We start from the raw sequence: 11,412 nt of genomic DNA on the forward strand, positions 1-11,412 counted from the left end.
AAAAAAAAAGGAATTAAAAGTAGAAGAAGAAAATGAGAAAGAAAATATAAACTAATTTGTCTCATCTAACATTTGTATTTCGAAATCTAATAACTAATATGATATAAATTTTTTTAAGATAATATAAAAAGATTAAATTTATAATATTAAATTGATAATTAATACAAATTTTTAGATATTGAAAATATTATGATTATTTTTTAATAGAATTTTGTCTTACATTAACACGCGGATGGGGGACAACAAGCGTTTTGAAGCAATATATAATTACGGCGTCAGCGTTCTACCCCTTTTCTGGAATCTACTCGCTTTGCTGTGAAAACCAGGCCGCTCCCTAAGCGGGTGGATCTGTTAGATTTTGCGCGGCAGCCATGGCCGATGACTTTGATTTTGCTGATAAAGTCCCTCCTTCTTTCGATCGCGTGGTGCTAATCTCTTTCCTCTCTCTGTTTCCATCCTTTTTTTTCTTTCACGATCGCATATCATATCATTTAGATCTGTAAATGACACGTTCAATTATGTAAGTTTTTCGCGCGGTAGTTTGTCTTGCGTCAATGAATCTATACTTTGGATGATCCAATTGACATATCTAAATTCATTTGGAGTCTAATCTTAATATATATTTATTTATTTATTTATTTTTATGAATAACGTCACTTGCCAGCACCTGAATCCTTTTCCGCTCAGCACTGAAGTAGATCATGGCATGCATGAGAGTGGGCGTGTTCTTTACTGCACAGATCTTCGAATTGGTAAAGGATTGAAGGACGATTCAGTTTTTCTTGTAATGGCCAGAAATTTTTCCTAAAGAAAGGCAAAAAATTGTGACATTTATTCTGATATAGACTGCTAGTTATTAACGTGGGAAAATATTGGTTTTCCATTCAAGCCTGTGCCTTTTGCCTAACTTAGAGAGAATTTTAGCGTGTCCCTTCATGTATTTAAGCAAAAAGGCTTTCTTGATTCGTTTGAATAATTCTGCCGTGGAGTCAATATCAATTAGGAATAATACTTTCATTTTTTTTTTAAAAAATTTAACGGCGATATTGATATAGGTGTTCCATTTCAAATGTCGGGAGTCCTTTTGAGATGTTGCATGGAGCACAATTCCTTTATTCACTGTATTATTAACTAGTCTAATGTCAATATATCAGTTCGATGCACGTGTATAGAGAAGCGGGGCCTAGCCATCATGTTCCGGCAACAAATGCAGTTATAAGAAATGAACTAAAGTTCTTGTACGTTGCTATAGGAGTTTGGTAAGAAATGTAAGGAGAAACGATATCATGTATAACAAGATTTAAGGTATTATTTGGCACTAAATTAGGGGGGGAAACGGTCCTGGAAATTACCCTCAGAGGGTGAAACTCTTACATTAAATGTCTTCATCTCATTGTGATAGCATTTGCATGTTAACGAAGGCCATGATTTTTTCCACTATTAGCTTTGAATCTTCAATTAAGACATTTTTGCGCCATGTCATATAAAGTTCCCTTCTCTTGATCATTCCCAAAAAAAAAAAAAAAAAAACAGAAAAAGAAAAGAAAAGAAGAGAAAAGAAAAAAAAAAAAAAGATATGGAGGCCCCAACCTGATCAAAACCATGGTTGATATGTTATTCTGGCTATAAAGGGTTCAAGAATTGTAAGTGGTGAATAGTTGTCTATAATTTTTATCTGTGTACATTAATTTTGCAGTTTCTTCTTGTTGATTTCTTTCTGATGTGTTTTTCTATCATGTCATTTAGGGAGATGTGATTAAGAATTCTGAAGCCAGAGGATTCAATCCAGGTTTAGTAGTTCTCCTGGTTGTTGGTGGCTGCTATTGACATTCCTCATTGGAAATTATGTCCTTTACATGTATGCACAGAGAACCCTTCCTCCTAGAAAAAGAAGCCAGTCTCGAAGAAGAAGATGAAGAGGGAGAGACTGAAGCAAGGCGTTTCTGCACCTGGAGAGTAGAGATTTGGTATTCACTGTATTCTGTGCTGTTAAGGTGTACTCTTCGTCAAAAATTTTCTCCATCTTTGTTCTTTAGGATGTTAATTTTATCTTGTCCATCTTTTTTTTTAAGAGAATTTAAATTTCGCCACATAAACTAGTATTTAAGTAATATTATGAAGTGAACGGTTATTTTAATCACTTTTTTTTTTTAGTTCATGGGCGGGACTAAAATACTAACTAAGCCTGTCAAACTGCTCAAGTATTTGGATCGCTGCGTTGTGAGCTTCTTGATGCGTCTTTTCCTGTTTTTACAGGATACTTCTGTTTTTCTCTCTGTTGGGTGCTGCTATCTGTATGAATTAAGAGATGATGTCATGCAAAATTTGTTTGAGTGAAGCCATCCTTGAAGGGATTAGTTTCTTGATTTTTGGAGGGTGAAGTAAATAATTTAAAGTTGCGTCAATAGGAAGAAAGTTGGTTGTAGGAAGGGATGAATGAATAGTTGGATAGCCTTTATTTTTGTATTAAATGGGGTACTAGAATTTGATTCTGTGATAATGGAAAATTTTGGAATTTTTGGAATCCATAGTTCTCTGTATAGGAATTTCAGGGGGTGGGGGAATGATTTAAGATTGTATGCAGTTTTCTTATATGAATTGTGAGAATGTGCTAATCTTCGTAGATAATGGAATGATCATTTCATGTTTCTGGAAGGAACGAAGCAATTGTTCATAATGAAAGTGGTTGATGCCGCAACATATGATGGCTTTTGATGAGTTCAGTTCAACCCAGTAACTGTAACTGATCCATCCAGTATTGACGAATAAGACTCAAGGTTAGGACAGCTTAGTATGTCAGATAGGTAAACCAAGGGAATTCTCCCTCGCATTTCAAAAGGGCTATGGGTATCCTTGCTTTTTAAAAAGAGCAGTGTTGTTTTGAAAGGTTTTTTTTTTTTTTTTTAAGGTACAATTTTACCTACTGTTAACTTAGACTGACTTTGACTCTTAAATTTTTTGTTTTGATTAATAATTTGACACGTGTCTTGCTCTCCCCTTTCTTGAACTGTTTTGATTCTCTCCTCCTCTTTTACCTTTCCTCTTTTCCGTCTTCTTCCTTCTCTTCTACTGCTGGTAAAATCAAACTCAACAATAATCAAATTGAAAGGCTTATCCAATTAAAAGATTAATCTTTTTATGTCAATCAAACCCAAATTTGTTTAGAATTTTTTTGTTAAAAAAAAGAGGAATCTCATTTTCACAGTCAATTCACAATCAGATTCAATAATCAAAATATAGAGCCAAGACCTTAACTAGAATTCCCTCAACCAAACCTTTCTTGTTGCAATGTGTGTACACCTGAAAGTTCACATGTAGGATTTTTAGCCGGCTATTTAGGGAGCAATTTTTCTTCCTTCTTCAATGATTTCAACAGCCAATTGAATCAAAAGAAGGAAAGAAAAACATCAAAGTACAACTTAGTTTTCTTCAATAAGTATAAGAGGCTGGGGATTGAGGGGAGTGCAAATCTTGACATGCCCATACACGAAAGAAAAGCACGCACTATCTCTCTATTTTCTGTTTGGTTTCACTGCCGTTACTAATTTCCATTTCCTAAGATTATCTTGTTTATCCATCTTTGATTTCCCATACTGTTGAAGATAAAGATCTCCAACGCAATGAACCTACCCATGGAGGAAGCTCATTGCCGATTACTGTGCGCCCTCTCCAAATCATTCATCACCCTCTTCTCCATCTCTGCCTCTTATTAATGTTAGTTCCTACGTAAGCTCAAACTTCGATGAATCCATTTTCTCTAGTTCAATGTCTACTCTCGGCCTTCTCTTTCTTGTTTCTTAAAAAAAAAAAAAAAAAGGAACGAAGGACTTCAGATCCCCTGGCAGTTGAAATTCAGAAATTTTTTATTTAATTTTTTTTTCCTGAATTTATGCTCCGTCTCTTGACCACATACCTGCTTGTGCGAGTTCTTGACAAGATCAGCTCCAACGCAAATCGAAAACCATTGTTTGAAAGGAGTTCCTTTGAAGGAGGGCTAGGGTTGAAGAAGTGAAATACAGGGATAAGAAACAATGGATTCCCTCACATTTTCTTCCTTTGCAGCATAGCTGTATTGGGATTCCAAATTAGTAATAGGTTTTTCCCTATAGCGAGAAGATGAACGAGAACAAGGAAGAAGAACTAGCAGATGACACGTAAAATTTGTCAAACTAAGAATTAGCGGTCAAACGTTAGTCAAAAATATTGGTTGGACAAAATTGTATTCTTTTTAAAGTTTTAGAACAACATTATTCGTTCTTAAAGATGAAGATAGCCATATGTCACGACCTTAGAACTCCTTTGTCCTTGAACCATGCCGGCTTTAACGTGATCAACTTTTTAATTTTTGCTAAGTCAACTTAACCTTCAGAATGTAGGCAAAGAAATTAGAAAACTTGAACAAGAGAAGAGAGAGCTTGGATAAGAGAACTTGAAAGATTATAATTTTGCTTGTTGCTTACAAATGAAAGTTGGGGGGTATTTATAGGCCTCTCTCTTTCTTTAAAAAATTCCAATCTCTTTAACGGACGGTAGAGATTAATCAAATTCTATGATGTATATTCATCCTCTAGAGTGTTTTGTAGAATATTTTAGAACATCCTAAAATATTTTAGAATATTCTAGAGATATTCAAGTTCCTCCATAAGTTTCTAGAATTTTATAGAAACTTCTAAATCTTTATTGATTTCTCTAGATAATTCTATATTATTCTAAATGCTTCTGGAACATTCTAGAACATACTAAATTTTTCTTGAATGTCTTGAATTTTTTCGAACTTCTTGTCCTAGACATCTCTAAAACACCTAAACCTTGTAGGTTCTCCTCTTTTAGACATAGGTTGTGACATTCTTCCTCACCTACTAATCCAATGACGCCCTCATTACTGACTTGATTCACATACTAAGGATTCTTCTAGCAAGGATTTTCCTTCTTCTTTGTCACGGCCCATTACTCTTCTCCCAAAACACTAGCTCATCAGAGTGCGGTGCATACCTTTCTCCCCTTCCATCCATAAGGACCATGCCATTCTATTCACAGGTGATCAAAGTATCATTATCTTTTCTCCCACAAGCTAACTTAGTAGGACGTGTAGCGCACTCACTTGTATAGCCAAGACCCTTCCTAAAGTCCCTTTGATATGAGATGTAATAATTCCTCCAGGCAATTTGTGACGCCTCCCTTATCGATGGCTTATCAAAAGGGCTTATCGACTTGGCAAACTTGAGTCTGACTTAGACCTTCAACACAACTCTTTACCCTTTCAAGTTCTCTAAGAGTTTGATCCTCCAGCATACTCATATCATCCTCATCTTCTCAACCTTATCAACCATCTCTTCCATGGTTCTCTCTAAGACATCGATTTTAACCAACAAAATAGCAAGATCCTCCATGCGCATCCTACTAGTTCCTTGTGCCTTCTTTCCACCATGGTGTAAAGGCTGAGATTCCCCCTCTCCTCTCTTTTACGTTAGCAAGAGTCTCCTCAGTTACACCCGACATCCTCACCTTTAAGTATGAATTCGAATCACAGCTCCCTCAAACCTTGGCTTTGATAACACATTGTCACTACTTTGGAACTCCTTTATCCTTGAAACATGCTGGCCTTAGCGTGATCAATCTCTTGATCTTTGTTAAGTTAGCTGAACCCTCAGAATGTAGACAAAGAAACTAGAAAACTTAAATATAAGAGAGAAGAGAACTTGGATAAGAGAACTTGAAAGTTCATAACTTTACTTACTTTGCTTGTTGCTTATAAATGAAGGTTGTGGGAGTATTTATAGGCTTTCCCCTTTCTCTAAAAAATTTTCACCTCCTTACTAGACGGTGAAGATCTATCAAATCATACGGTGCACATTCATTCTCTAGAGTGTTCTATACAAATATCTACAATAAATATCTAACTATTTACAAAGATGTTTTTAGAGACAAATTTTTAAGATATGTGTAGAATATTTTAGAACACTCTAAAATATTCTAGAATATTTTAAAGATCTTCAAGTTTTTTCTTAAGTTTCTAGAACCTTTTAGAACTTTATGGATTCCTCTAAATAATTCTATATTATTCTAGAAGTTTTTAAAATATTTTAGAACATATTAGATTCTTTTTGAACGTTTGGACTTTTTTGAAATTCTTGTCCTGAATGCCTCTAAAACACCTAAACCTTGTAAGTTCTCCTCTTTTTGGACATAGGTTGTGACATATAGCTCTTTGGAGAAAACTTTCGAGACAGTTTTGCCCCTTAACTCTATCTCAAGTACTGGTTCTAACATAATCGTGTGATTGGAAGTTTGCTACTTTTTAATCTTAACCTAACCTTGTGATTCCGATCTTCTTTGAAGACATAGAAAATAGAGATATTAAAGCTTTTTTTTGTGATTATAATGCCAATATCTCAACTAGGACCACTCATCTTTATTTTGATGGTAACTGGCCTCCTGAACACTGTTACTAAATATCAAGAAACAAGATACCGCAAAGGTTACATCAGCCGAAAGGAAACAAGCTCTTCTCCATTCACTCTCGCGTGCTGCTGCATGGAGAAGTTGGAGATAGAAATCATTTTAAGATTCTATTATGAAGGATGATGTCCGTTAACTGTTATGAAAGGGTGTTAATTTTCATGGCTGTGGAAGGTTAAGCAGAGATCCTGAGTCTCTGTTTTTTTGGGCATTAGATGTACTGATTTACTTTCCATTTTCATTTCACTGTTTTCGTATCTACCAAACGGGTCCTAAATGTAGTCAGAAGATTGCCCAAAAAACAGAATCATTAGAGCATTGGTCCGCTTTACTTTGATTTAATTTTTCTTTTGTAATTTAGCATCGACCTTGTTATTTGGACGATAGAACAGCTGAACAGAACATGAAAAATATGCCCCCTGCCTACACAAAATTAAAAAAAAAAAAGAAAGAAAGAAAAGAAAAGAAAAGAAAAAGGAAGGAAGGGAAAAAAGGACTGCAGCACCAAATTTAGGTTCCCCCATTCAGCAGATGCTGAATTTGAAGCCGGAAGTGCGATGCAACAACCTACAAGATTGGCTTCTTAAATTACAGATTATAAGTAGATTAGATTGGTGAGTTGTCTATCGTTACTCATTCAATACGTGTTTCACAATTAGAAATTTTATTATATAATACTTAAAAAATATAAAATTTCAATTTTTTAAAAGGATAATATACATGAGAAGTATTCTAATAATGAAAATTGTTTTAAATTTTTTTAAAAAATATATTTTAATAATTTTAAAATATTGGTGAAATTCAAAATTATAATTAGAATATTCATTAAATGAGTGAATTCAAACTATTACCGTGCCCAAATCCGTCAAAGTTCCTTAATATATATTTAAGCAATAGCAAGTTAACAACTCCCATCCCAACTTGTCTCCTTCCGCTCTGGCTACAGGTTCTTTGCTGTTTTAATAGTTAAGCCAATCAGAATTGATGTGGATGACACAAATTGAGAGAGAGAGATGCGTGTATGTATCATTTTAATAAATTTCTTAAAAGAAACAAAATAAAAATAAATAAATAATCTACTAAATGTTAGTTTAAAAACAAGAAAGTTGAAATAAAAATTTCGGACCGTTCAGATGTGTGGTTGGAGAACAGCAACATGGCGCTGGTGTTTTCCAATAATGGAGAAACCAAATTTTCCCAGGCCCACAACTATTCCGATTATTAATGGCTTCCAACCGACGATGGAAATACCCGGAAAGTTGAAGAAATAAGGCTTTAATTCACACCATATGATTAAAAAAACAGTAGATAGTAAATATTAAATTATCAATCAAATGTACATCACATATCCAACATAATTCAGATATCAAAATACAGAAGAAAGGGAGGAAAAGAAAGCGTGTCATGTTTTACACAGGGAAGACAGTATCTAAGCAAATGACATCTACGTTGGTATTTTAGACCATATCCACAAGACCAGGAAAAAGGTTCAACACGGTTATACGACATCAAAATTCCAAGGAGTCCGCAGACAGAAACATAAGAGAAGAACAACAGTGAGAAGATGAGGAAGACTAATATCAAGCCTCACGTCCCATGGTCTGCTCTGCAGGGGGAAGCATGAGCAGTACTGGTTTGGCGTTAAAGCCAGGATGGGGCAGCCTCCTACGCAGCTCCCGAGCTTCTTGGCAAAGGGCGCACGAATGACAGATCACATGTGTTGCAAAGTCACACGCTGTCTCGTACTGTTCTATCTGCGCTTCATCCATCACAAAGCTTCCGCAGCACCCACATGATCTGTTCAGTGCCTCGCAAGTCCCCTGACTCCATACATTACATATTTTATTTCATCAGTTCAACCTTTCATGTGGCAGCATAGGGATGCGAGTTTTTGAGACTCATATAGAAGAATTACTTCACTAATTAACATGTAATTTAGTTGTACGTTTGAGGGGAATCTGTCTCTCAACAGTTTCTAGGTTTGGGCTTATTTTCGTGTCGTCAGAATCTGAACCTAACGGATACATTTGAAGTCGTGAGTGAGCAAATAACAGCTCATATAAATTGAAGCAATGCAGAGGTAATACTGAAACCACCCTCAGTTTAGATAAACAAACTTGAAGCACATAAATTGAATCTGCAACATGTGCACACACAAGTAGCAAAGTTGCTCACTTGATTAGGGAGTTTACGTGTCATTTCCTAAGCAAATACGTCAGTATAGGACTATTTCCTTGGCACAACACACAAGCAACCACGACTTCCCAATTGCACCCCCTAACAAAAATCCTAAGGCCACTAAGGAAATAAATCCAATATATGTAAAAGTTAATTAAGGAGTTTGTTTTGGTTCTAAATATAAAACCTCAATCTCCTTTGTCCCCGTGTTTATTATTTTTCTCCCGAACTATCCTTGCTGATTGCACACATGCAATCAAGTGCGCAATCAAAAGGGATATTTTCTAATTTAAATGATCAAAAGGAGGAATATTTTAGGAAAACCAACTATGTGAATTAGTTATCTAGCTCCTAGCCTCCTATATTTAGAACTGGAGGGAGAATATTGAATACTAACAAACCCATCTTACAATTAGAAATTTGAAAATATTACATATGAAGATATCAGACACGAATTTCAATGCAGCACTTACACCATTGGTAATAGCATATCTCGTAGTAGTTAGAAAAGCAGAGGAAGCCCAAAACACATGGAACAGATAAAATATACCGTTCTAATATGCTGCGAGTGGAACATATAACTTTGAGTCCGATTAAGAGAGGTAGAGGAAGGCCTAAGAGAACACTCTTGGAAGTTGTTGAACGTGATCTCTTAATTAATAATATTTCTAAAAGCTTAATAAATGATAGAACACAATGGCGTCTTGCAATCCATGTAGCCGACCCCACCTAGTGGGATAAAGGCTTGTTGTTGTTGTTGTTGTAATATGTTGCGAGTGCGATCTTATTGTGTCATTGTCTGATGCTTTACTTTTTAAATTGTTTACACGATTGACATTGCATTCCACATGCGGTCATGCTTGTATATATGTATTATTTACAGCCAAGTTAATAAGAGGTTTGAAAAAGCACAACTTTGTTAACAAAACATCAACAAAATAAACAATAAATAAATCAACCAAAAAAAAAAAAAACAGGAAACAACTTGCCTCTAAATTGAACCTGCGACGAATAGCAGTACGGCTGGGATAGGAAAACCAAGGAGCAAGACAATTGCAACCAAAAAAGGATTTCCCAAATATATACAGACCAGAATAAGGCAAGCAATGGTTGGCAAATGTTCCAGGATCAGATCCAAGTCGCTCAACGTTGCTTCCATAAAGCACACATGGAGCCACGCTCCCAAGTAGACCTATTGCATCCGTGTCATGAGTTTAAGCAAAAGAAAAAAAAATTGAAAACGTTTCGGGAACTCCATATCTTAAGGGAAAACACATAAAATAGAAACAAAAATTCAAGATCCCCGATATTTTCTAAATCACAAATGTGGCTCCAAATAAATCACATATGACCGACCACCTATAAGCAAGAAAATGTGTACAGCCAAATAAAGAAGACGGTTCTTGAAATCACATGATATAGGAGAAGATAATCTATTTACTTTACATATTAGCTTCAATGAGAAAGGAAGCCCAAAAATGTCAGGCACTTTCATGTCTCACAACACACCAAATAAAAATGAGGCGAGCGAATGTTACTTTTATTTGATTAAATAATACATGATTGTTTTTTCTGATTAACCAATCTCATTTATTTGAAAGAGCCGTCACGAGAGGCTCGCTAATTATAAATGAAAATCTAACCGAAGTTGGCTCATACCGCATCAGGCCACAGAAATATGGGCATTCCGAGATCACATAAAGCCCACATCTCCAAATTTTCCCAAACCAAAGGCATAAGATATTATGAACAGCGAGAAAGAGACTTACAAACTTCAAGATCGCTACTGCAAAACTCATCGTTGCGGCCAAGGCAAGCGCAAATGCTGGAGTTCCACTGAGACCGGCCCACGGGCTCGCCCACTGCACTCCCCTGTACTAAGGGGAGGCCGTCGGCGGTCCAACCAAATCCATTAGAAATAGCAGACTCCAAGGGCAGCCGAGACTTGAGAGCCGCAGGCAGCTCCGGTAACGGCGGAGGAGCTTGGGGTTTGTTGTCAGCATGCAGAAACTGGGTGACAAGAGGAATGGCCTCCTCGTCACGATCATCCTTCATACCCATTACGGAATTGGGAAATGCGAAATGCGTGGACTTGGTGAAGAAGAATTGAAGAGGATGAGAAGAAGGATACGGTAAATCATAGAAGTATGAGACCAAGAGCCGAGATCAACCAATGAACGTGATTGGAAGCAGCCCGCGTCCAATCGCCTGTAACCGACTTTCTTCCCTTTTCTTCTCTACCATTGGCCAAATTTAATTCATCCGCCTCCACTTTTTCTCTTTTAAAAAAAATAAAAAATAAAAGGAAGAATTGGTAGAAAAAATCTAATTAAAACTAAAATTATCCTCAAGCATCAAAGTATATTGAAAGATCAAGTCTATTATCTGATTCATAAAATAAATTAATTAAATAACTAAAATACCTTGCTATGTTAACTAAGAAAAATTGAGAAAAAGACACAAAATTTGGTAACCGGATCTCCAACGTTCTTTGTTCACTCTTCCAACAATTGATGGTGTCATTGTTGAAGCTTTAGCCGGCAAGTGAAGGGTCGTCGAAAGTGTCGCAAAAAAATTTTAAACCCCTTAATTACATATAATTATTAAGGATTACATGTAAACTCAATAACCAAAATGTGTAAGCAGTGACAAACTCAAAAAAATAAATCAGTAGGAGCATAATTTATACTTAAAATAAATACATATATTTTTATAAAAAATAATTATATTTTTTATATGAGTTAATAAAATTAAATATTTAAAACAATACATAAA

The 11,412-nt window shown here is 35.6% G+C and overlaps 1 protein-coding gene and 1 pseudogene across 1 annotated transcript; one reads left to right on the forward strand and one right to left on the reverse strand.

Annotated features, from left to right (window-relative positions):
* The first annotated feature begins 247 nt into the window (after nucleotides 1-247).
* On the forward strand, nucleotides 248-2,137 carry LOC129301028 (DNA-binding protein S1FA-like; annotated as a pseudogene).
* Nucleotides 2,138-7,752: 5,615 nt separating this feature from the next.
* On the reverse strand, nucleotides 7,753-10,843 carry LOC129301027 (cell number regulator 8-like). Its single transcript, XM_054939606.1, has 3 exons — nucleotides 10,407-10,843; nucleotides 9,627-9,829; nucleotides 7,753-8,279 (listed from the first exon to the last, which is right to left on the reverse strand). Exons 1-3 carry the CDS (start codon nucleotides 10,696-10,698, stop codon nucleotides 8,040-8,042), a joined length of 735 nt encoding a protein of 244 aa, XP_054795581.1. The 5' UTR covers nucleotides 10,699-10,843; the 3' UTR covers nucleotides 7,753-8,039.
* Nucleotides 10,844-11,412: the final 569 nt, after the last annotated feature.

This window comes from Prosopis cineraria, unplaced genomic scaffold, assembly GCF_029017545.1.
Source record: "Prosopis cineraria cultivar Desert tree isolate PC_DT_omini unplaced genomic scaffold, ASM2901754v1 PC1854, whole genome shotgun sequence".
NCBI classification, from domain to species: domain Eukaryota; kingdom Viridiplantae; phylum Streptophyta; class Magnoliopsida; order Fabales; family Fabaceae; genus Prosopis; species Prosopis cineraria.